This window comes from Numida meleagris, chromosome 4 (assembly GCF_002078875.1).
Source record: "Numida meleagris isolate 19003 breed g44 Domestic line chromosome 4, NumMel1.0, whole genome shotgun sequence".
In the NCBI taxonomy this organism is placed as follows: domain Eukaryota; kingdom Metazoa; phylum Chordata; class Aves; order Galliformes; family Numididae; genus Numida; species Numida meleagris.
Genome location: NC_034412.1, coordinates 87,089,979 through 87,117,683, shown reverse-complemented (window position 1 = coordinate 87,117,683; position 27,705 = coordinate 87,089,979). Strand labels below are relative to the sequence as shown.

At 37.8% G+C, this 27,705-nt stretch overlaps 1 protein-coding gene across 1 annotated transcript in view; it reads right to left on the bottom strand.

The window, feature by feature from the left end:
- The window catches only part of SORCS2 (sortilin related VPS10 domain containing receptor 2), a 550,592-nt gene that overhangs the window by 76,617 nt on the left and 446,270 nt on the right, over window positions 1–27,705 (bottom strand). The window contains exons 6-9 of the mRNA XM_021395917.1: window positions 18,751–18,815; window positions 16,530–16,648; window positions 12,176–12,265; window positions 3,255–3,434 (exon numbers count right to left, since the gene is read on the bottom strand). Of these exons, the coding sequence (XP_021251592.1) occupies window positions 3,255–3,434; window positions 12,176–12,265; window positions 16,530–16,648; window positions 18,751–18,815 (454 nt within the window). The remainder of the gene's footprint in view (window positions 1–3,254; window positions 3,435–12,175; window positions 12,266–16,529; window positions 16,649–18,750; window positions 18,816–27,705) is intronic.

Here is a 27,705-nt window from a genome sequence, read left to right as displayed (position 1 = left end):
TCCCATCTCTAATCCAGCCAAGTGGCTAGGGTAACCTCACCTCTCCAGAATATGGAGTTCAAATCCTATCAGGCACAGAAAGATCATGAAAAAAATTATTTCAGTGTCCCAGTTAACTACACTCACCACTGCTCTAAGGGATAAAAGCTAACCAGCACTTCAGCAGCTCTGTTGTGAAAGAAAGGCATAAATCCTACTTGAAATAATAAGTTTCCAAGATGCATCTGTCTTCAGAGAATGTTCAGAAGTATGAAGTCAGGAGTGGTGCATTAGGCTAAAAAATAAAAAAATAATAATAATAAATGAAAAAAAAAAAAAGGTAACTAATATAAGAACTACGCTGTGTAAAATTGGCAGCTTTAGAACATCCCTGCCACTGTATAGCACTTTCTAATATATTAGTCTTGTGACCTATGTAAATTCATATCTGACTCTTTCCATAAATATTTTAAGTTCTGTATGTCAAATTAACCTTCTGGATTCAATTGTGATGATGAGACAGACAAATTCTTTGTCACTTTCCACTCCTTGACTCATTTGCCTGGTCTAAAACTGGGATGTTAGTGTCTGTCTACAACGAAGGGAAAAGAGTTGCATAGCAAATAACGTGCTGTGCAAAAGAGGACATTTAAACACTAGGGAGTTTTTAAGTGTTCAGCTACAAACCAGAAGCTGCCTAAAATATGAAAGCAGTTTACTAGAGTAAGACAAGCCAGGAAATTCAAAAATGCCATTCCTTTGGCTTTCCTTTGATTTTTTTAGTGTAGCTGTTTTTCGAAGCAGTTCAGGGGTTCATGGTTTCCCAGTGCTTTTAGAAAGGTCCTTTGCATCTTACAAACCTATTTTGTAAACAGTTTGGATGTTAAGGCTTTGTATTCTGTGGCAAAAATTACTGCACTTTTAGATTTTCTTGTAGTAACAGTTGAACAATATTTGATAGTGTTCAGATGGTCCCACAGTGTTTATTAGCAGCAGTTACTGAAATACAAAAAATGCAGTTATGTAACAAGTATGCAATTAAAATTTAAATACTTAAGAGTCCCCGTTTAGGCAAGAAAGTAAGCATGAAGAATGTATCCTGCAACTTGTGGAGCTCTTACTTATACAGAAAGCAAAACAGGATCCCGTCTAGAAGTAGCACACTGAGGTATCTGTTTTCAAATATGCCTGAGTTAAATTTGTGACTGAGTTGTGTTGGCAGCACTTGATGCAAATTTCAATGGCATACTGCTTTTGGAGAGTTAATACTTTGCCATTCTTTGATATGAATATTTGGCAATTATTCCCCATTCACATTTGCAATGTGAGCAGAAATGAAATATTGTACAAAGAAGACAACGTACATAAAAGAAAATGAAAGCAGACAAGTAAAAGAGCTATAGTAAATGTATGAGCCAAAGATGAAGTGAAGACAGCAACAGGTAATGAAGAACAACAGTGAAAATTTTATGAATAACACACTGATGGAAACTGTCAACCACCGAGGATCACCTCTGTGTTGAAGATTTCTGTTCCAATAATGGGATGCATGCATTAAAATGCCCAGAGGGAAAACTCAAAATAGACAAAAAAAAAAAATCACATTCCTAAGGACTTCAGCTTATCTTTATTAGCTATACAGTGTAAATAACCTATATGTTACTTTCAGATGTGAATAGATGATCACTATTTAGTAAATAAGATGGACACTATTTATTTTACAAGCTATCTGAAAGCTGCAGGCTTTCTTATTTTAAGCAAATGAAACTGTCCTCCTATGATGCAACCTCGTTCTGAAAACAGTTCTAAAGATGTAGAATTGTCTTTCAAATAATCTTTATAATATGCACATTTTCTTTTTAATGCAACCCTACATATTAATCCTGTGTACACAATGACCTAGGATCTCTCACTTTTTTTCATTAACAAATATACCCTCAGTAACACTGTGAAATTCTTAAATTATGAGTGAAACTGAATTAAGTAAATAACTCTTGTAGACAAAAGGACAGTGAGAGTTGGCATCTCCATACAGGTGATGTGAAATTATGTGCTCTATGTGTTGCTGAGAGAAGAGATAGTACCTTAATCTCTTATGGCTTTGCATCCTGCGGGAAAGACCAAAAGCAATGAGCTGCAAAATTCTACTCCCAGTAAATCGCCCTTTGGGAATGTGGCTACACACAATCTACTGCTTTACTCATTAAGAAGCCCCATTTCTAAATAGGGACAGCATAGAAAATAATCTGCGCTTAAATTGGTAATTAGTAAATGTTTTACTGTAGCTATTTGAAAAGAAAAAGCTAATCAATGATAAAGGAGATAAAGGAGAAAAAATAGTGCTATCGTGTTCCCACACCAAGAATAGCCTATTTAGAGCCATTTAACACCTCTGAAAATGCAAGACTTGTAACCAGAATTACTGCAGACCACAAGAACGCTGGTACACCTAGAAATACCTCTTTTTTTGTTTGTTTTAATAACACCTGGCCACTTAGAGCATACCAGTGGCCAAACTGGGTCAGAACAAAGGTCCATGTGGTTAGAGATCCTGATAATGGTGCTATAAGAAAGAACAGAACTGGTGCAAATGTACATCTTGCTACACGTGAAGGTCAGTCACATGAGGAACTGAACTGACGACAACTTTGTGCCTTCCAAAACATTATATTCTGTATTCATTTGTTTGTGAAGCACGCTAGACGTAATATCGAAGATATAACTGTTTACAGGATAGCATCTCATAGCAAACACTGCTGGCACAATACACCCTGTGAAAACAAGTGGATTTCTGTCCAGTATTTAATTTTGCTGATTCTTCACTTGTCAGAGGTGACACAGAACCTAGCACAAGGCTCATAGGTTTATTATTTAAAGATCCACTCACTAAAAGAATCTGTCAGGAAGTGTACCACTGAGTCACCTAGAAGAAAAAAAAAGCTGTACATAGGCAGCTACATTACTTCCTTCTTCAATAATAAATGGTGCTGCCAGCTCCACTTCTCACATGCAGAAAGCCTCAATCAACTCTGGTTTTGCACATCCTTGTAATGTCATACCAATTATCTAGTTCTTAGAGCCTGCAGCATACTAGCAGAAAAGAAGAGAAACACATATATAGTATGATATACTACCAATAAGAAAGAAATCCTAGCCTTTTTACATTAAAGACAACTGTGAAAACATGCAAATATAAAATTAATTATATTCATAATCCAGATAAAAGAATGAAAACTCCACTCAGACTACAGACATTGGAAGAACTAAAAGCTTACCTCCAGAATATCTATTAGGACATTCTCTTCTGGCTGCTTCGTGCTCCGGACGTTCTCCAGCAGGATGGAGTAGTAAACACCTTGTGGGTCGGACTGGTATAGATTGTATGTGTCTGTCTGGTACCATTCCTGAACAGCCACAAATACCTGGTTTTCATCTGTACTGATTATCTGTAAATCCTGTAGGAAAAGAAGGTACAAATGACTATTTTTTCCATCATTTATGTTGCACAAACAATAGGTCTGCCAGAAAAGTTGAATACTAGTGTGGGGGAAAAATGCATCAGGAAGCTAGATGACAGTATTCTCCCAAGCTAGTAATAATAGGCATGCTGCATCCCACCATTCTGAGGTGGCTGGGCCCTGCCTTCTGGCTAGAGGTCATCAGAGGGATGACCTCACCAGCTACCGAAGACCAAAAATCATATTTTCTGGCTTTCAGTGTGAGAAGAAATGCTACTGATTCCAGCAATGCCATTGGGATCCATGAGTGAAAAGGAAAAAAGAAAAGTGAATGATTTTCCAAGATCAGAATGCAAGTCAATGGAAAACTTGTGTGTTCTGCAACAGTGTAATTAAAGATAACCTCAGAAATAATCCTCAGGTAAGAACTATTTTGTTTGTAAGACATAACATAGCACAAAGCGGATCCAGCATTTACACAGAAGAAGTAGTAAATATTGTGCATCAATGTCTATTATACTATGCATTGGTACCTATTCAATTAAACATTCGACAATAATAAAATGAGAGTCAACATTCTGCATTTTCTCAAGAATTTCAGGCATGAATATTGCAATAGCTTTCTTAACAGTTTTCCAGCTCCTTCACTCCAAACTTCTCAGACAAAAACCACACAGATGGGAAAAATAATTTAACACTAATATTAAACAGAAGAAATAAATCAGAAAGTGGCAACACTGAATTGAGCTTAGCAAACAATAAAAGGGCCTGCATTTACAATTGGATAAGGTTGCAGCAAGTCAGATGTTGGGGCTACATACAAAGTGACACCTAGTCACAGAGACAGAAAACTTGTAAATTCTTTATGACATTCTTGGCACTTATTAGGGAGATTGTATACAGTTCTGGTCACCCAATAACTGAAAAAATAACTGGGGTGACGGAGTGAATATGAAATAAAGCTACCAAAAATGTCAAGAGAATATATGTTTTGCGAAAATAAGCTTTAAAAATGAATGCTTCATCTCCTGCCTTAAACCACATAACACTGAAGTCACCTTTCCATTTACAGTGTGAGAATAGTTGCCCTGATTATCCAATAAGTAGGGATAGAATTGAAACAGAGTCAGAAGAAAGAGTAAATAAACAGTACTTTGTTCCTTTTTTCCATGGAAAATCTAAAAACTAGTCTTCTGTGATGCCACAGCTTGCAGCAAAGCTATCATTTACATTATTATACCATGAACAGAAGCAATACTGCAGTGAATGCAGACACTTTTACTTGGCAGTGGTGAGGCAGCACCTCAAGTACTGTGTTCAGGTTTGGGCTCCTCACTATGAGAAAGATACTGAGGCACCAGAGTGTTCAAAGAACGACAACAAAGCTGGTGAAGGGTCTGGAGCACAGGTCCTACGGGGAGTGTTCTTGTTTTCAAGAAACATGGAGATGTGGGATGAAGGAACCTGGGTTAGTGGGCATGGTGGGGATGGGTCAATGTTTGGACAAGATGATCTTAGAGGTCTTTTCCAACATAATGATTCTAAGATTCAGACAAAGGTCCTTCCTTGCCCCAGGTACTGGTGGGTGACAGTGGCTGCTGGGGCAGTGACTTGCTGACTGACAGTCTGGTTGCCATCCTCATACCTAAAACAGCGGTAGGAGCTGCAGGTCCAGTGGAAGAAATGCATCAAAAGCTAAAATGTGTGGTTAGGATGAATTTTGGAAAGTTTGGAGGGACTAGGTGAAAGAGTGGTTGGGCTGGAGTACTTTACTGCAACAACAAATGGAGTCATATGGCTGTGACTCTTACCAAGAAAGAGGTACACACTCGGAGTGTTTGATGCTCCCTTTTTCTCAGGCAAGAACTTAACAAGTCCTGGTATTAGCAAGCAAAACTGTCTTTCCACTTCCCTGAACTTGGTTCCTTTCATCTAGCATTTACACTTTCAGATTTCCAGTGCAGCCTTACTGCTATTTCTTTTCACAGCGATTTCTTTTTCCCTCAGGAAGCAAAGCAGTCCTCCAGTTATACTGCTCTGCATTAATCCTGCACAACACTTTCTGCCCACAGTCTAGATATAATTCTCTGGGAAAATTAATCTACGAAGTAAGGAAAATTGCAAATTTCATGTCTGATTCTTAAATATCCCTTAAAATCCTGAATGACAGACTCTTTAAAATCTAGCTGAAACAAAATTAGACCATCATGTCACTCTTCTACTCTTCCTGTTGCTGGAAAGCTGAATTTAAAAGAAGAAACTGATTGACAAACACAACAGCTGAGTCTTCAGTGTGCCACTACCAACCCATCAGCCCAACTGCCCACTACACATGACAATGAGAAGTCAGAAAGTGTTGCTAGGCAGAACTTAGAGTCCAGAGCACTTTAGTAAGGAAAATACAAAAGAAATTCAAAGTTACCATTTTTCAAATCTTACAATTCATGTCAGAATTCCACCCCCTGCCCCACGGACACTTAATGCTTAGGCTGAGTGACACATTAACCTAAGCAAGTGAAAAATTAAACAGAGAATCACAAGGAAGAAATTTATAACAAGTGCAACAGAAGTAAGCACTCAGAGCTGTGTAGTCTCAGCCTTGACCTCCAGATGCACCACATTTATACCCCTGTAATCTCTTAAGTACAATCAAGGTAACAGGATGGCACATATCCCAAAGATAATCTCCCTAATCTTCCTTGCCTGGCTGAGTAAAACGGTGCAAGGAGAGAAATCAATAACAAGCTACACTGTGAAGAAAAGAAGAGTTCCTTGAATCCACCTCCGATGGATTTGTACAACTTGGAGCCATTCAGATCGATGGCTGCTAAAGCATAGATTCACTTGCTGGTGCCACGACACCTCCTGGGAAACAAATACTTCCACTGCATCAAATACCACCACCACCCGCATTTCTATTTTGTTTCTCTTTATTTTACATTTGATAGACACTCGAAAATCACTTAAGAAGGATGGAGCTGCAGCTGCACACTGCTCTGATGCTTGGCACGGAGAAACAGCCTCCCCTGGGCGTAGGGGCTGCCCAAGTGGAGAAACAAGTCCTGGGGGATGAACCAGTTGCTAAATGAGCTCTCACAGTCCCATGACTTAGTAATTCAACCATAATGCAGCCACAGCCTCAAGACAGTTTTGCCTGCTGACAAAAAGGCTGCATGAATCTTTTCTGCCACTTCTGCTGTAAATGAATGGACCCATTTAAGGAATCCTTGAAACAGTAATGAAAAGAGGGAGCAGGGAATACATGCTTCAACAGACAGATAGCTATTTAGGGAGAAGGAGGAAAAACAGCTCAAAAAATTTTACTCTTGATAGCATTATACCTATTACTGAATGATACAGAAGTTTGGAAGAAAACCTGTGATTAACATAGTGATGTATGTCCCAGACTGAGGCAAGGAAGACATGGGCCTGTTTAGTGCCCCTTAGAGCACGAGGTGTTAATCAAGTACACAGAATATATGGAGTTGGTAAAAAGTGCGTATAGAAAATTCACGTTACCATGAATACATTAAAGACACTCTCTTATTTCAAATGCAATAGGACTTTTTTATTATTTTGTTTTTATTTATCCCCTGTACTCTCTTTAATCTTGGCTACCCCAAAAAATTAATTTTCATGGCTATCTCACATGATAGAAAAGACATATAGAAATCAAGATAAATGCAATCAGCTTTTTCCACTCCGTATCCTTTCAGAACTAAGCATTTACTTTCTGAATTGCAGTAGGATATAACAGACAATATAGCTGCTCCATTGCTAAGTTTTTGTAGCTGGCATGAACAAATACAATATCAATGAATGCCTTGTTTCAGTTCATAAAAGATCATATCAATGGAGTTTATTTACCAGAAGTGGGAAGAGGACTCAGAACAATTAAATTCTTACAAATTGCAAGGGTGAAACTTTACACGACTTGTAGCAGATTTCTTGGTTTAGTCAGGGTTTTTGGCTAACACAAGAATAAAGTAGTTCCCACTTCTTAGGTTCTTTTCCAACCTGAGCAATTCTATGATTCTATGATTCTACTGTTAGTCATATTAAGGCATAACTCAATATCATAGTACCATAAGGGTTGGAAGGGACCTCTGGAGATCATCTAGACCAACCCCCTGCTAACACAGGTTCCCTACCCATATGTAGGCTGAGCAGGAAACCATCCAGGCAAGTCTTTAACATCTCCAGAGAAGGAGACAGTAACATAAACAAGGACCAACAAGCTACTCCTCCAAACCACACTCTTCTAGGCAAGGGCAATCATTGCTGCAGGGACTTTTGTGCAAGACAAGGGTGGTGGCTGGTGGGGCTACACCCAGCACCCCTCAGCAGAACGGTCCTCCCAGAGGTAGCAGCTAAAGTCCTGCTCCAGGCTGAAAATAGCCCAATATGAACTGCCAAATCTCTCTGGATCTCTCTAGTTTCCCTGGAACAAATTCACGTGGCCAGCACATGACTCCTGCCAAGTACAGGAGACAGCTGTGTGATTCAATATGGTGTCACTATCCAACATGCTACAGAAAATCTCTCAAAAGCAGCTAAAAAGCCCTGATTTCTGTTCATTAGATGACCGCCAACAGTTCTGTTCTGTACATAAATGTACCTATGATGTGTTACAAAAAGGCAGTCTAAAGTGGCACAGTGGACCTGGAGACTAAAAGAAACAACAAAACAAATGAAGTTTAGAAAACATAAGGCTTAGCTAGAGGCTGGTTTTATCAGTCTTTGATAGATGAGTAAGGAGGCCTTGAGATATGGCATGTTCATCCTTTTATGGGTTTTTCTTTGGGGCTATGTTTGGAGAAATACAAATGCAAATACAAGAAATAAAAAAAAAAAAATGAATAATTTTCTGCAGATTTTCAATCTCTTCATATCAAAAGGAAAACAAGAGACATCAACATGTTTTAATTACTCAGTTTGAAAATGCTCATTCTATCTCCATAAGTAAAATCACTGCAAAATGCATCTGTGCTGCAGAAGAATAATATCGGAAGAGTCCAGCAGTATTCCTTCAGGCGAGAGCCTGGGGCTTCTGTGGGGCTCTTCTGATGTTTTCAGACCGATTCTTGACCAGCCTATAGTACCCTCTGACTTGTGTATAGTTTTCCCTTCCCTGTAGACAGCCACTGCTCCATCTCTGGCCAGGTACATGCCACATCACAGAGACCATTTGGATTTTTTGAAGTCTCATGTATTCCATTCTTTGGAGAAAAAATGAAATATTGCCTATTTTAGTTCAATTTCATCTCCTGGTCAAGCAGAATCTAATACTGAAAACCCTTGAAACTCGGTTCTTTGAAAAGCTATTGTTTTTAATCAAGCCATTAAAATCTTCCTTGTAAAACTGTTTCACTTTCTTTATCTACAACTATCATAAAAGTAGCAGCTTCAGTGTCACGTGTCCTAGATGTAGCATTGTTGTGTCAGTTTTTTTGCTGATATCCTGCTTCTTTGCAAAATTTCACCTATAAATTGCTCAGATTTATCTTTCTCCTTCTGCTCAGGTTGGACTGAAACACAGTCCTGCTGCACTCTGATTATTCTCACTGAAATACTGTGGGATGAAAAATATCAGAGTATATATTTCATATATATGAAAAATATCTGTAGTATCCAAAATTTCTGCTATAATGAAAAGATAGCAAATCACTTTTAAAAATGTATCTTTTACAGAAAATGTTAAAATCTCTCACATCCACTGCTGTTCTAATTGATGTCTAGCTTCCAGGCCCTCTTAGTAAAATTTTCAGCTCTGTTGTGTGCAGATACCAAAGAAACTTCTCTTGGAGGCATCATCAAAATGCTAAAGATATACAGAATATTTCGTTCCACTCATCGGGTATGGCCTCAACTAGGAACAACATAAAAACATTATTTTCCAAATGACACAGTCATCCTGTTCCTAGCTAGCTCCTGACTCTTTCCAAAATGAAACTGTTAACTTCTAATTTATTTATTCAGTCAAGCCTCTAGTTAATCTCCTTAGAAGGAAAAAAAAAAAAAAAGACAAATAAACATAAACCATACTTGCCAAGACAAAGAATTCAGTATGCAGCACTATTTCAAACAATCCAGACCACATAAGACAGAAACAGCAGTGACTTATGGCCGACACTTTTTGAATATGTCAGAAATGCACACAGTAAGATTACAGGTCTAATAAACTAATAGTCTTTTACAGATTAATGGATTTTAAGGCTAAAATTGGTGATTAGATCCCTTAGAGTTTTCTCTTCATTTTTTTTCCAACCTGAGAATTTACAACTATGATTTCTGCACAACATATGACATGCAGGAAGAGCAAATAACTTATGTGCAGTTAGAGCAAATCCTGCAGAAAGGCATTTATATATGATTTTAAAATTTCAAAATCTAGAATTTCTGTCACTTTTCTTGGCACTTTTTCAAATACTTATCACCAACACTAATAAGAAGTTGAGCAGGGTTTCTAATTTGAACAAGGCTGGCTTCGGTTCCCATCTATGGGTCTGCCTTTCTCTTCTACAGCACTTTCAAGTCTGTTAAGTACTTTCTCACAAAAAGGAGGCTTCTTCACTATAGTCAAGTTACCTCTTCAGTTTCCTTTCTGAAAGATAAATTATACTTTTTTCTAAGGCCATTTTTCATTCAGATCATTGATCTCAATGATCTTTTTTGTAAAGTGACCCTACAAACACAACAGAGGCCACAGTGGACTGCAGAAGAGTGGTGGCAATGAATGACTGGAAGGGACTTAAACTAGTTTTACTGCCAAGAAAAGCTCCAAAGGAGAGTGATCTAGATCCCTCACTGTATGACTTATCTGTAGCCCTCCAATAACATCTACTGATGTTCTTAACAATAATGGAAACTCACCTACTACAAGCATAGATGCCTACAGGAACCAGAAAATACTCTTATTTAGTTGGTGAGAAAAGCCTGTCTCTTTTGCACGAGATTTCTGCCCTTCCATTTCCAAACAAATAACTGCTTTGCAACACAAGCTAGCATAGTCAACACTTGCACTATTGTCCTGGCAGTTCTTCAGGAATTTGGGGAAAACATTTTGATTAAGAGAATTTTACCTGATTTACTGACAATTAATGTGCAATTTTAATTACTTGTTTGGGTATTCAGGAATAAAAAAAACACAAACAAACATTGATGTAAACACCCTTCTTTCCCCATCTCCAGGCCAAGCTCAATCAAACACCGCTTTTTCCCCATTCCTTCTTTCCATTTTATGTTCATTCAGTCCCTTCCAACTACTTCAGAGAGGCAATGGGCTGTGCATGAGTGGAAGTTGAGTTAATCTGCAGAGGACTTCCTTCCTTTTCTTTCCTTGCTTATTCCATTCTTCTTTTGTTCTTTGCTTTCTTTTGCCCTGGTGCAGGTTACCCACCCATAAGCTGCAGTCACTTGAGGTCCGTGCCCCAGCAGAAGTTACTGGTGGTCTGTAATCCATCACAGTGCCCACATTTGAAACACTTTAACGTTTACATCTGGATATCCTCCTGTTGTTTTCCTAATTACAAATTCCTCCAAGAAAGCATAAAAAGGTACACTGAAGGCCTTGAAACATTGAAACAATTATGTGGGAGGGCTGATATATTTACCTGTCCTTGGCTATCCATTGCCTGTCAAAATAAATAAATAAATCAATAAATTGCTATCTGTGTAACGCTACTGGGAACACAGCCAGATCTCAGATTCGTGTCCAAATAATATACGAGGATTTCATTTGAGAGTCTAGTTAATAGGCTGTACATTTAAAAGCAGAAGTCTTCAGACCATCAGTTAGTTAAAAAAAAATAAACATTATTTCTTTTGCAAGAACAACAACAAAGCAAGGAAATAAACTGTATTGTCATTCACTACTTAGTCAGTGAGTTAAACTAGTGCATTCCAAGATATGCAAAGATGGTACGTCCTAGTTCTCTAATACGTAAAGCGATGGAATCACACCAAATCTCGTGAAATGTAGGGACATCGGGAGGTCTGCAGAATAAATCCCTGCTGGAAGCAGGGTGAAGTGGGAGGCCAGATCACGTTACTTGGGTTTTATCCACTGGGTCTATAAAAGCTGTCAAGTCATTTTTCTTCAGGATTGCAGATGCCTTCTAAGTATACATAAAAACATGAAACACATTCTGTGCAGCACAAAATTTCAATTGCATCATTCAGACTGCATACAAATATCTGTCTGTGCTTTACTGCTAATTTACCGTGCAAATACAGAAACTTTGTCACTATAAAAATATTCTAGACTAATGGAATGTCTCAAAAAACTTCTGCCATTCTTCTAAGTATTTAAAGTCCATGCTGGGATTTTTTAATGGAACAGTACCATCTGAAATTCTCTTATATTACTATTCATACTTATACCAGAAAATACCATGTGGAATTAAATTGCAATTGATTCCTGAAAGAACACCTGCATTGTATTGCCATTGGGTGTGTAGCACTGCTTCACAGAAGCAAAGCTCAGAAACTACTGCGGTAACTGATGACATATAAGCTAGCCTATGTTTTTGCCCTCTATGGTTTGAGCTACTACTTCCCCATAATACACATAAAAACAGTAGGGTAAGAATATACCACAAATGGGAATCAGAAATCCACTACGAGGAGAAATTATGGTCTTAAATCACTGAGGCTTAAAAAACAAAAGAGCAAAGCCAGTTTAGGTAGAAAGAGGAGAATAAAAATACAGAAGTAGAAAGAAAAATGAGTGCACTTACTTTTGGCAAGGCATATTTTGGCAACTTCATCTGTACAAAGCCATTTCGACGGTAGGATACATAATACTTGGTCCGATTTCCTGATGTTGTCTATACAAAGGAAAAACAGAATTGTGTGATAGTTAATAGTTTATATTAAATATAATAAGTCTCTACTGGAAGAAATTTTTATTATTATGTTTTTGAAAAAGCAACTGAAATATATAGCTATTACTTCTGCTGTACTGGATTACTTTGCACAGTGTGCTCCTAAAAGAACATATCAGAACTTGTGAGAAAATAGCACACTGAAACTAGTCTCCCCCTCTTTAGGAAGAAGAAAGTGATTGCCTTCCTTCTTTCTGTCAATTTATCTGCTTTGAGTGATACATGAGACGTCACCATCTCACTGTCCTTGTCCTTTTTAATATTTCTGTACACTGTCATCCATCAGCCTCCCATGTTTCTGCCCTTTTGTGGAACCCCCCTGCCTGCAGACAGGAGGCAAGAAGGTGGCACATAGGCTGTAAACACTAGATGCCTCAAGGGCAAGCAGATCTCCAGGAACACTACTCAAATCAAAGCATAAAAGACTGAATAAGTCATGCTAACATTATATAAAGCATTCATTATGTTTGGCTAATATTTGCCTTGCAGGATAAGACATTTCCCAGTGCAAGATGCAAACATGCAGCATAGAAGACAATGATGCAATTCCCAGATCTTCAGTCAGACAGTTTGAAAATCAATTACATGTCCTGAAGACACAATTCTACGCTTAAACAGAAAGGTAAAATACATTTCAGTTGCTTTCTTGCATAGAACTGAAGACAGATTAGGTTTTCTATCTAGGATTTTATGAAGATTTTCACCCAAGAAAGACAAAAGAAATGCACATTGAAAGACATATCAGTATATGACTGTTATCCAGTAGCACCTTTCGTCACTTTGTAATAGGCAATGCAGAGGTAATTTTAAGACTTCTGCTTAAGTCCTAAAAATTCAATGCAAATATTGTTCTGAAGCACCACTGAAAATACTCAGTAGCACTCTAAGTTTTTCTAGTTAGAAATGTAATGCCAAAATGCCATATGACGAAATCATTGCCACCATCACAGGGAAAAATACTCCTGTGGCAGTTTTTCAGTTCCTCTACAAATACGGATGCTGTCTTGTTCAAGCAGTCAAATGAAATTTTACTGAGATAGAAAAATAGAGGAGATAACAGTTTAAGAGACTTTTAATTCAGTTTTCTCACTTCAACTTCCTATGTAAATCATATCAGAGCAAAGGAAGGAAGCAAAAGGAGCAAGCTGATGGTTAAATGAAAGGTAGCAATTCAACGTCATTTATGAAAAAGCCTTAAAAATTAATCTAATTCAGGGAAGACACATGTCAAATGAAGGTTCACTGTGGCTTCCATAATACTAAAAGGAGATTTTTAAAAAATCACGGTTTAGCAGTTAGTTGCTTGGTAAAGCTCTTATTTAAATCAAATGGTGTTTGCCACATTGAACACAGTATTTGGCAGCAGGTTATCACATTCTTGAAGTATATGTTTATAAAATGAACCTGATTTGGAGAACAGCCTATCCCAAAGCAAGTAAAATTGACTTTTCTTTTTTTTTTTTTTTTTTTGTAAAAAAATAGAGCTGATGCATGACAGCAGGTCCACTTGCTTGAATATTTAAAAAAATATCAAAGTATTTAGGACTGTAATGATTTTACTGTTTTTTTAAACCAGCCTCCTTTTTTTGCTAGAAATGATGTGATGCCCTTTAGGAATATGATTTGCTAAGTGATGGATTAAAGCAAAAAGCTCACCATTTATTTAATTAGTGTTAAATATCAGTCTTATCCATCTTACAGTACCCTCCTTTTTCATTATGCTTTTATTTTATGTGACTAATTTTCAATGACATGAGATGATGGAAGGCAGCAGAGAAGTAGAGTTGAAGCAGCTAATTGTGCCAAGCCTCGCTGACATTAAAGGCTGGTCTGCCTTACAAATAGTCTCAAAACTTTAATCCTCCTGCTAAAATCACCTCTAAAACTGCCTGTCTGTCAGTGCAAACTGAGGAAAGCAATGAGCATCAGAAAGCTCTTGATCTTTGTGGATATAGACATACTAAAGAAGTTGGGTTGAGAACTTGGTAAAAGCCTGTGAATGGGAACAGGATTGGCCCTGCAGACTGCCATGCTGGGGTGGGTGAGCGATGCCTGGGGCAACATGACAATCTCAGACTCTCCTCTTTCTGCACAGATGACTGAGCCATCTTCTTTCTGACAGATATTGCTATGATATCAAGAGCAGTCCCTGGTCTGATTGTAACTTACATAGCAATGTTTTAGCCTAGCGAAAAATGAACTTTTGTGTGGTTTCAGAAGTATGCTGTTTCTCAGAGGCACAGCTGCTGTTTGTTTTCACTGGGAAAGCTAAAAGCAATGTGCAGCATCATATCTCAAAGGTGGTTGCACTTCACATGTGACTAAAGGATCACAGATATATCTTCTGTTCCTCGGTAATATAGACCTGGGTAACTGTAAGCCAGCTACGCAATAAGCAAGATCTATAGTGCATACTGTGATTTACTGCACTAAGTCTAAAAGAAAAGGACTAGAGATGTTTCCCCTTTATGTTTATATCTTCTACTCATATTAACAGGCCTCAAAGCTACAGAGACCACATTACCAGTGGCATACTTTTGCAAAAGCAACTGTCCATTACTTCCTGTGCGCATTTCCAAGTTGCATTTCCATTTCTTTTTCGCCCAGGCTCGCTACAAGACAGAATAACAGCAGCTCTGGATGCAATTATACAAGATGTCTGGCAAAACATACGCTTGTATGCTTGAGGAGGAAGTAGCTTGTGTTTTGCTGAGCGCAGCAATCTGGAACTATACATGGTGAGATGCAATTCTCACCATCTACAAACTGTGAAATGGATTTTAGAATGTGCTTGGTGGGAGTCACAGATAATAATACCTTTGAGAAAAACTGATGCCATGAATGCTAGATCTGAGCTGAAAAATGCCCCTTTGAATTCAAAAATTCTTTTCCAAACCCATTTTGCTCCTTTGTGGTGCTAAATGTTTTAAGTTGTGTGGGCCTTAGAAATTGCTGTGCTGACCTAGATGTGTACAGATCTTTTGTCTCATTATCAATTGACAAATCCTTTTGGAAGAAACAGCCACAAGAGGGGAAAGCTGCAGAAAAGTCAGTCTAACATACACCAAGGTAGCAGTGTGGAGAGCTAATGATTGCCATTGTACTGCCTTCCTGCAAGAGTCAAGAAACAGAAGCTTTGCAACAAGCAAATAACATCCAAGTAAGAGAAATATCATAGCCAGTCACTGAGAAAGGTACACACAGCCTCCGTAAGAAAATCTTGAAAATCAGGTAGGACATAACTTTTCTTTGAGAGGTTTTCAGCTCTGACAGATTCAAATCCCAACCAGTCCCAAGCATGGTATGTTTGGCTCTGCCCAAGCTGCACTTGGATGGAGCCATAAAGTTGACAGAGCTCCAACCTAGGTTTGTGCAGGCAGGTTGTTTAGAATCAGAGAATCATTAAAGTCAGAAAAGATCACTAAGATCATCGAGTCCAACCATCAATCCATTACCACCATGCCCACTAATCATGTCTCTCAGTGCCACATCTTCACGTTTCTTGAACATCTCCAGGGATGGTGACTTCACCACCTCCTTGGGCAGCCTGTTCCAATGCCTCACCACTTCTTCTGAGGAGAAATTTTTCCTAATATCTAACCTGATACTAGGAATGATATTAGCTTGGGAATTAAATAACCCCAGCATAATTCCATCACAAGTGTTTCTCAAGCTGTGGTTGCTCCTTCCTCTTGCATCCTAAGCACCGTCATATAACTGCTTTCCCAGCAACACTTCTTCACAGGAGAATCAATACGGAAAAGCTGACCCGCTGCTCTGCTAGTGGTTTTCCTCTGAAGCTCTTCTCAGGAAACCTTTCCATGCTACAGAGATATGGAAGGGACCCACAAGACAATGTAGGCGTGAGCCATGGAGAGATGCATTCTGCCTAACAAACAACAGTATTTTTAAAAGTAATTTTGAACTAGATAATCCTCTTGAAAAATGCAGTCTAATTAAAGCTAGGTCAATGATGAATTAAAATCAACTGGGTATGTAGGCAACTGGATGCAGAAATTAAAGATACTTTCCTTTTCTCTTTTTTGACTGTTAAAGAACAGCTTTGTTCCATGTAATAAATCATAAATCATCATTCATACTCTGGAACAGGTTTCTCCATCCTCTTTTCAATTACAGTGCTATTGTACTGTCTAAAATTTTATTTCTGAATTTTAAAATTGGCTGCCTCCCCAGAATGTGGCATTACCTGAAGGAAGATGTAGTCATCCTGCACAGTCAGGGAATCCCGATCAGTGCCACCAGCAAACTGGACTGTCATTGTCTTATCAGAACAATTCTGAATCTGGCAAGTGATGTAGCGATAACCTGAGGGAAGGGAGACAGAAACACATGACAAGGCTTTCAAGGGAAAAAGAAGCAAGCAATATAAAATGCTATTCATGTAGGGATAGTGCTGCCTTTGCCAGTCGATTTAGTTGCAAAATTATTATATTAAGCCCTCATTGAAAAACCAGAGTTTTTCAATCTCCAATGTACTGAGAATACATTAACTGCTTACAGTTCAGATCATTCGTGGGAAGAAGGCTGTCATTATCCAAATTTTGCTGGTCCAGAGAGATTAGGAATTAGATGAATGAGACATTCATGGTTGGGGATAATAGAACGAGCCTCTTTTTTCAGTTAACCTATGCACAGAGCAAAATTACTCCTTTAAAGAAGCAGCATCCTTACACAGCGTAACTGAAATCAATAGATCAGCCTCAGTCTAAAACTGTGATAAGTGAAAAGAGAATCAGACACATTTTAATAGACAGGGTATGGAATTTTAAAGGCTATTTTCAAAGCTGTGTAGAAAAGCCAACACACAGTATCGGAACTGTGCTGTTGGGGCAGGACTTCTATAGTGTGAGTTAATACCTTGCTGAAAAAGCCTGCAGCGATTTATGTCAGTGGAAGCTATGGCCTCTCTCTCACTGTCCAGCTAGGTGCTGTCTACTCTCATTGAACAGCAAGAGGAGAGTTGGTATCTTATTTTACAACAGCTGCAACCCAATGACCTCCTAGATTCAAGCCCTTGTACAACTCACCCTTGCCACAAGCCTTTGAGCACAAACTATGATTTTCCCAAGCTCTGAGAAAATGGTTAAATGCATGATCCTGTGCTCAGGCCACTGATGTTCTCCATGCTCCAGTGTGAAAAAGAAATAACACACCCTCATGCATGTCCTTCATTATTTTTGCAATGTGGTAGGAAATGCATTCCATGCATTATGTTTTTTTTATTGGAAAAAGCCAAACCAGTGTGCTCAACACAAATATCTGTTTTAAAATCTGGATCTGTTTAAAATGCAGCTAGAGTCAATTCAAGTTCTCTTGCTTATTTCCAAATCTTCTTCATAAGCATATTTGAGCAAGTACAGCAATGGGCAATCAAAAAGTCTTGCAGCTATTAGTAGTTCTCAGGACAAACACAGTTGCACAAAGATGCTGTTTCCACTAAAATCAATGGCAATGCCTGTATTGATTTTAAGTGCACAAGGTCAATTAATTGAGAACTCAGCCAGGAAATAAATATTTCATGAGTTTTATCTTGCTCTGCTGCTTCTATTAAATTAAAATTAATAAATATATGTATAAATTCCATGAAGTTCCTAAACAAACTTCTTACACTATCTCTACACAAAGTAATTCATGGAGCTGTGGAGGGCTAAGCAAGTCTGAAAAATCTCACTGACAAAAGGTTTAGAAAATTCGTCATCAAGATTTTAATACGTTAACTCTGTCTTTTTATAGGGCTGAAATGAAGACAAGCTACTGGATCATGGAAAGTCAAATTCTGCATCCTTTACAACTAATTTATATGACTACACAGGAACTTAGATGACCCGATTCAAGGAATTAAATAATCTTTCAAAGAGTTCATTGGCAACAAGAACCCATACAAACTTCTTGAATCATGGTGACTCTTTAGTCCAGCACATCCTGACTGCTATTCTGTCTTTTCATTTATTTTTCTTTTGAATTCTCAAAGTATACTGGATGCTGTAACATGAGGAAATTCTGGGAGACAGTGGTTAGTTCAGTAGGACTGCCATATGTAACGATTCACTTTAACAGACACTGCCCCACCACTAATGCTACACTGCCAGCTTTATTTGCAAATCAGGAAAAAATGTTCAATGTTTAACTGCCAGAACAAATTTCACTATTAATGGACATTTTCAACAGAGCATAGCATCTTGACGTCAATTCGTCTCAGAGTGGAAAAAAAGTAAATTTCAAATTATACTATATTTTTACACAACAAGACAGCTTTAGCTTTGCTGACTACAGATAAACAGAGCAAGAATCTGATTTGCACTTCTTCTGATTAAAAAAAAAAGAAAAAGCCCCCAAAGTACTCTCAAAAACAAAAGAGAAATGACTGTACACTAGGGAATCAATTGATAACATTCTTATTTGCATACCTCCACTGGGGTCCTGGATTTCCATATGAACTAAATCAGGGTCTCCATCAACTCCAGCAACAGCCCTAAGAACATAATATAATCAAGTTATGCAGAGCCAGTTACAGAATAGTAATTATGTGGAAGTAAGAAAAGAGAAGATTTCATACTAACAAGCATTAACATTCTAACGAGGATATTAAAATAAGCCCCAGTAAAAATGCCATATCAGAAACATTAGATGGAAACTATTTTTTCTGTACTTGATATTATGTTTTTCTTCTTAAATTTCTTTCAAATTTCTCTTACTAAAATACACATACAAGTAAGATCCCAATATCAATTGGAGAAAATAACAGAAACGGGTATGAAATTGGAAACATAACTTTAGAATCATAAATTTATCTATAAATATACACAGAGATGCACACATTTACTGGAAAGCTTTAGAGCATCTTTTTACAACTACCTTTGACATTTGAGAATACAAGGCAGATATTGGGTAGAAAAGACCTGGATTCCATTCTTATTAGGAATACCATACATTTGACACATGCCTTCCATAACTAACTGACACGTCTTTGCTAAGTATATTAAAGAGAAGAGTAAATTCTGCTTTGATAAAAGGAGGAAAGTGAAGAATACTTTTGAGAAGGATATCCAAAGAAGGAAATTCAGTCAGAACTGATCAAGGCACAGTTTAACACTGAAAAGGTGTACTGGTTATACAGGCTGAATTTCTCTCAATACCTCCCATGTTAAATATGCTCAGACAAAGGATGAATTTTCTGCCCTCAGGGCTCCCATCCCAACCTAAGAACAGCGGCCACAGCTGTGGTTTTATCTGGACATTACTTTGCCATTAGTCAGGCAGTCTCTGCAGATAAAGCTTTGAGCTGACAGTCATGCAAAGCAAAGCAGAATCTGGTGCAATGTAAGAGCTCATAGAGTCAGTAGATGTGATCTGCAGACAGGCAAAGGAATTGCATTAAGCAACGAAGTGTAGCTGGATGCAGATACTAAAAAAGCCCATTATAATATTTAGAGAAAATGATCATTTTGATACAATTATTAATAATCAAATGCATTAAGGCTATGTTTCGCATTGAAATTACATCATTGTTTAATGATTTTAATAACACTGATTTATGAGAAGTGGAGAAAACTCAGACACAGTAATTGGTGGTTCCTTGGGAATGCAGGCCAGGGGGAAAACACTGGATGATTTCCACTGCTGCATACCAACCAGAAATGATCACATTGTCATTTTTCCCTAACAAGATAAATGATCAGTCTGAAGAAGGAAAGGGAGGAAGAGGAATGAGCCCCTGCCAAGCCATGAGATGTGAAGGAAACTTCTAGTGGGAATTACTTAGTAGACGTATGGAAAAGTCCTGCACTTACAGAAAAATAATCTCTGAAACAAAAACTATTATAGCATTTTGGAGACAACACATTAAATCAGAAAAGATGATACAGTCTTTTAGATCTAATAAGAGTATATCTGAACAGAAGGATCTGTGGGCTACTTTTCTCAGTGTCTCTTTCTTCTAGATGATCACGTGTTAGATCAAACCTGTTATCTCCTCTGCAGTCAAATCTTTGAAGGAAGAAGATGATTTTTGTTGAATACCTTTTGTTCATGCAGCTGAACTACAAACTTAAAGAAATTTTAGGGCTCAAATTTTCCACAGCTCAGCCTGACATACAGATTGGCATCAATAACGCAGAAGTAATTTGGGGATACTTGTGAAACAAGCTCTTCTATCTCTAATTCATCACACATAAGCACAGTTTGAGGTATTTGTCAATATCTTCATCATTTCACACTTCTTTCAATAGCTCAAAAGTGACAATGATCTCATCTCTACCATGTTCCTCCTAACAATGGCAGCTGGCACAAGTGATGTCTCATCTCATTTCCAACACAGTCTTCTAGTGCAAGAGTTCATAACTGATCCGTGTTAATGAACACTGCACACACAAAGAACATGACAGCTTCCAACCCAGATTTCTATACCTCCTTTAGACTTTCATTTCTGTAGATGTGGAAAAAAAATCATAAGGCGGGTGCTTTTTAGCCCAGTCAGGAAAAAGTAATATCTCCTTCACTCTGAAGTTCTGACACTTCCCTTATCCTCCCTTTTGAAACTATCCTTCATTAAACCAGAGAACCATTACTTCCAGTGGGTAAATTCCTCTCTTCTGAAACCAGTTGGATCACTTCCTGTGGTGCCCATGGACTACACAGAAGGGTTAGGGTGACAACTCCATGCAGCAGTTTGACAAGCATTTCTACTCAGTATTCTACTAGCCTAATCCACCCTCCTTCCGCATCCTCAGTGTTGCTCCTCCTTCACTGCCTCAGATGTCCCACTGAGCTAACCATGTCCCAGTGCTGGGAACTGTCTAATTTAAAGGTCGCCCTGCAAAGGTTTCACCACAGCACTGCCAAATATATATATATATATATATATAATTAATGATATATATATATAAAATTAAGCTATACCCATAGATATCTAGTTTTAGACATGTCTAACAGGTGATATGTACTCTTTAAGTGGAGAGTTTATCCAGAATAAAGGAACAAATTCATTTCAAAGTCAGCTTTTGAGTTTTATATTACTCCAACTATACAGATGAGATGCAACTCTTCAAGCTCTCTGTTTACTCACTGAAGATATTAAGCTCTCAAAGTACACTCTTGAATAGCTGTTATAGAACAGTTTGCAACTGTGAAGTCCTTTCACCCAATTTTACAGACACTTTGGAATAGTCCTTTCTTCCTTTATTGGAAAAAAGGACACCATTATGACTGCTAAGCAAATCTTCAGAATGGAGTATAACTAATGTAGAGAACTTGATGCAATATCCCAGAAGAATAAACTAAACCATTCATTTCGGCAAACTCCTCTGCCAACAGTACTTTAAAAAGCAATGGTGTTATTTCACTTGCATTAAAAGTATGAACCAAAGGAAAAGTTATTTCATACTATGAAGGCTAAACACAGTCCATCTATTCGTGTAATACAGTTTTCTTAAAATGATGGGAAAAAAAACAAACGGGAACACACTGAATAAATTATCCACTTAAAAAGGAAAGTTCAGTTATGCTTTTTTCATATTGAAGGACAAATCTCAGCTTTGGGGTTTGTTTGTTTGTTTGTTTTTGTATTTTCATATGTAAACTTATTGATACCAGAATATAAACATATTATACCTGTGTGAGGATTGTGCCCACACATCCCTTCACAAACACAGCTCACTGTTCCTGAGCTCTTGGATAAGATCTCCTCCATCTTACAGACACAACGGATCCTGATAATATAACAGTTCTTCCTTGTTCATTGACTTTTCACCACCAAATTCTCTTTTAAAATAGAAATTTAAGTTTTCAGTACAAGAAGCACTTTCTCAGAAACTATTTTTCTTCATGTCAGCAGGGTTTTTGGTTTGGTTAGAATTCACTCCCTTTTCTTCTCACAGTAGTTTGCAATTAAGGTTTTAAAATCTCAGCAATTTGAGAGCATTTTCTTTGCACTACTTGGGTAAAGGAGGGCTTGCTACTGAATCAAGAATTTTCTGGTTTGTTTCAGTGTTTTACATTAAACACTTAAAAAGTCCAGTGAAAAAAAAAAGCAGATTAATTTTAGACTATACAAATCCTCCTCTAGAAAAAGAAATATCTCTTAACAAGTATACTGTGCTGGATAAAGCAAGTGCAACATGCCCACACTTCCGATTGTGTAACAGTGTGGTTACAACACTTCAGAAGGAAAATAGCCCAACTTGATTGCAGGGTGGTGTAAATATAGGCAGCCTCAATATGCTTTTTCCCTTTCCTGTGAGTACAAGTTCCCATCATCTCCCTTGTGCTAGCACCAGCGCCTGTCTGACACCACATCGAGCCTCTTGGGAAAACAAATTCAGCAGAATGTAATTTGGGGATTGGTTTTCTGTTTCTTAAACCATCTAATCATGCAGCCATGTCTGGTGGTGCACTGATGTGAAACTGCCTCAGCTGTGGTGCAGGCATGGTTTACATCCAACCACAGTGGAGTGGACTAACAGCATCTCTGCATCTGCCTTTGTCTGCATATAAATATATACTCCATGATACAGCCATTAGGTATTTTTAATTTTTAAATAATAATGCTAAAATTATAAGAATAAAAATTTAGAGTTTTCTGTTGAGAATGCTAGTTAACAGACATTTAGCATTATTATAAAAACAAGTTTTCTTTTATTCGTCTACCTCTCTTCCTCCCAAACTACCCCCGTAATTTCTTATTCCAGTTGCATGCAATATTAGAAAAACACCAATGCCTGCCTAGAATTTCAGATTTATGTAATAACATGAATAAAATTTACCACTGATGTACAACTCCAGATATCTCAAAATGTGTCCCATAAGCATTAATTCCTTATGTGATAATTATGATTTTGTATTTTACTTCTGCAGTATGGCCTCATTTTGTAGGGAAACAGTTGTTGAAAACACTGACCATCTAGAGTCTGCTATGGATATGTATCTCGTCTGTACCCAGTAGGTCTCTTCACTGTTAAATATTCAGGACGGTTCACTCAGATGCATAATGATGAAGAGATGTCTTCAAATATACCATCCAAAACCAAAACCAAATCAATACAAACCCGCTTGCTGACGTGGCTGAATCTCCAATCAAAGGCCGTCTAAAAACTTGCAAGTGTCCTCCTTCTGGACCTCTTAGAATCTCTTAATATGAACTGTATCCAAAAGGTAATAAGTTCCAAGTTCGCACTGATTGATTTCTAGTAATTCACATTAGAATTCTTGCTTAGAAAACAAGCTGAAAGCATGTAGATGCTTTCTCTGAGTAACTTAAAATGGAGTTGACTCTTGGCAACCTGATTACTAATGGAGACAAAGCTACAACTTGATTTACACAACCTGAAGTCATTTGGTTATGACAGATTTATGTTTCAGGCCTTGCCTTCTTCATGTCTGCTTTGAAGGATGCAGTTTCAATGACTCAGTTGATACTTTACACAGTCAATGTGTGCTACTTCTTATTTCCTCCCTATTCCTAAATACTTTTTAATAAAAACATTATTTCTGCCACCCTTATCTGACCACCACTGCCAGAGTGGTTTGCCAGCCCCATCACCAGACAGATAGAAACAAATATCATCCTAAGTGATAAAGTCGAACATTAGAATGACTGCCCATGCAGATCCCTGGCTTCCCACACTAGGGCCTTTCACACAAAATTCAATGTTAAAAGCTCAATGAAATGCTCTTTCCATTACTCTCTCCTTCAAGGCATAACACCTCTAAAATCCACTCTTTCACCTGACACTTGAATAGGCAGGAACTTGCTGCACTTGACATTAATGGCTACAGCTATGATTGATTGCTCATGTGGGATTTCATGATAAGAACAGAACTTCAGTCCCACAAGAACAGCTGCTCTACCCAAATACACTCATTTTTTATTTTTATGTTTTCACCTCACAAAATGGAGAACCAATACCTAAAAATAAGAGTAATAGGTATCTATTACTCTAATAGATCTATATCCTAGGCACAGGATCCACATATTACATTTTTAAGGCTCCAGACGAAATGACAGTGAAGACATGCTCGACCTAATTCTCTGGAAATTACTGATTCAGAACTTACTGTCCTGTGGTATATTTGTGTTGGCATAGACAGCCAATTCACAATCTATTCTTCTCTTATGTATTACTAAGCTCTGTTTTGAGAAATCAAAAGGAACTCAACTGGTGCATAAGCCTTGACGACCAAAAAGAATAGCAGCAGAGCCAGAAGAATCCCAAATTGCAGAATTCTTCCTTCTTCTGGACCACTACCACATAATTTACTATTATTTTTTTTAGAATAGATTCAATATAGAAAACCAATTACATACCATATGACGTGTGGGTGTTCAATGTTTTGCTGGGATAGCTTATATAATTCTATTTCTGGAGCTCTCTCTCTGCATTCTCTCCCACAGATATACTAAGAACTGGAAAAAGTACTTTTAAGTGTTAGGCACTATTAACACCACTTCAATAGAAATCTTCACATTGAAGCAATGGCTGGTGAGAGTTTAAATGCAGCAGTAAAACTGATCATGGTAACAAAAATTTTCTTAATTTTCAAGCAGAAGAATTTCAAACTTTTTTCAAACTTCAAAATTCAAACTTTTCACAAAATAAAACTTCCAACTAGTATTTATAAAGAAATAACTATTTTTAATTGATACAAAATTAAATATTTTGTTTTTAATTACATTGAGACTAAATGGAATTTTTGAACTTAATTTCAAATCCATGTTTCATGATTTTCCTTTGAAAAATTTAAACAAGCTTCCCAATAAACAATGTCAGAGCATTTGCTCTCAATATTTCCATATGGAAGGTTACTAAAAAAAGTATTTTTTGATTTTATTTTTCTTTATGTTTTGACTTTTCATTTCAACTTGAATGAAAAAGCAAACAAAGAAAAAAGAAATAAATGTCTAGAATACATACGTTTTACAGCCATCTTTACATCTATTTGCAGCCTCTCAAGCCCTTTTGTTTTTGCCTGCTACGTTGCTAAGGGAATAAAAACTTCTATGAAGGATTAGTCAACTTTCTTGTCCAAAAGTATAAATGAAATAAATTAGGAAAGCAGCTGGGAAGGAGGAAAAACATGCCACACTAAATCATAGATGGATGAAAATATTCTGCAGTGCTAAAACAGAGATGATAGCATACACTTTCCAGTGATACCAATAATCTTTCCATTAGTTCCACTATAAGAAAAGACCAAATTCCATACATTAAATCTGTAAAAACACTTAATGGAAAGACTGGAACACTTGAAAAGCAAATAAAGCCTAGAAGATTATTTAAATATATTGCTTATAAGCCTACAATATAAGATCTGAACATAAATAGTTTAAACTACTCAGTCCCCACTGACCTTCCCAGAGTGTAAATATACAAGACATTACATTAAATTCATTGCATTTAGATTTTCAGAGAGTAAAAAAAGTGCTTCTTCAGGAAATGCAGGTAGATCTGACTGCTGGAGGCATAGGAGCGGGAAATTGTTTTTGAAAAGCACGGGAAAATTTTATGGTGGATATTTGCAGCTACCAGGCTGAAATAAAAGTCCTAAGCTATCCTAGCAACCTCTATACTGTAGAAAAGCTAAGTGGATACCAAAGAAAGAAGTAAAATGTGCTCAGCGCAACCAGCTATTATCAGCAATACACATGCCCTAATTCATAGAGAGAGATGCAATTAACTGAATTCATTTCACCTATCTTTAATACAGCAGATGTTACATATTCATAGAATCATGGAATGGTATGGGTTGGAAGGGACCTTTAAGATCATCTAGTTTCAACCCCCCTGCTATAGGCAGGGAGGGACACCTCCCTTTAGACCGGGTTGCTCACAGCCCCATCCAGCCTGGCCTTGAATGCTTCCAGAGAGGGGGCATCCACAGCCTCGCTGGGCAGCCTGTTCCAGTGTCTCACCACCCTCACAGTAAAGAATTTCTTCCTAATGTCTAATCTAATCAACCTTCTTCCAGTTTAAAACCATTCCCCTTGTCCTGTTGCTACATCCCCTTCTAAAAAGTCTCTCCCCAGCTTTCCTGTAGGCCTCCTTCAGGGACTGGAAGGCCGCTATAAGGTCCCCCCAGAGCCTTCTCTTCTCCAGGCTGACAAGCCCCAGCTCCCTCACCCTGTCTTCAAAGGGGAGGTGCTCCAGACCTCTGATCATCTTTGCAGCCCTCCTCTGGACCTGCTCCAACAGCCTGATGTCTTTCTTGTATTGGAGGCCCCAGAACTGGACACAATACTCCAGGTGGGGTCTCACAAGAGCAGAATTGAAATGAGGAAAATAAGTTAGGTTAAAACCTCCTTCTTCCTGCTGATCATGCCTATCTTGATGCAACCCAGGATATGGTTGACTTTCTGGGCTGCAACTGCACATTGTGGGCTCATGTTGAGTCTTTTATCAACTGACACCCCAAAATCCTTCTCCTCAGGGCTGCTCTCAAGCCATTCTCCACCCAACCTGTATCTGTGCTTGGGATTGCCCTGACCCATGTGCAGGACCTTGCACAGCAGATTCTTTCTGTATTGCAACATCCGATGTGAAATGGCTCTTAGTAAGGTTAAAAGAAGGGGCCAGTGCTAAACATCTGCCCCCAAATTCTTGCTGTTGCTGGCCCATACAATTCTTGAGGAAAGTCAGAGAGATCAAACCACACAGAAAAGAGGCAAAGAAAAACCCACAAATTATTTCTAATGGTTATAAATGTACAAGTTCTCAGAATTTATGACTCTTAACTGAGAGGAATGTGACATTTATGAAAAAAACATTTTTTTGAAGTAATAAATGGGAGTTATTTCTGTCAAAGTTCTGGGATGTTTTCCCTGATTGTGTCTGAATGATATAAAGAAGCACAAGGATTCTGAAATACAGCAAAATACAGACACAATATTAAGCACGCACTTGTTAGTGACTTCAATGGTTTTCAGGCCAAATACATTTTAAAAGTTTATTTAATTAAAGATTGAGCGGGATGTCTTCCTAATTCACCTCCTGTGCAATTTTACTTAGGGAGACATGACACTTCTGACACACTGTGTAACTTCTAAGTGATTCTACCATTTGCATGGCAGTTGAGAGACATGTGAAGTGTTCTGCCTGCTGTGCAGAGGTAAGTTCTTTGGTAAGGATATGTTTCACAGGAGCAGAAAAGTATGAAGCTGAGTCTAATGTTTCAGCAGAAAAGGTTGAGATGAAATGGAGTAAATCAGAGTGGTGTTACTACAAACAAAGCAGAGGCTGCTTTTCTAAAAGTGTGGACAGTGAGGAGATTGCAGAACAAATCAAGGTGCTTGGAAGTATGAACAACTCCCTTGATTTCTACAGGGACAATTCTAGAACTAAAACAAATCAAAAGTCACTTAGGGAACAAAA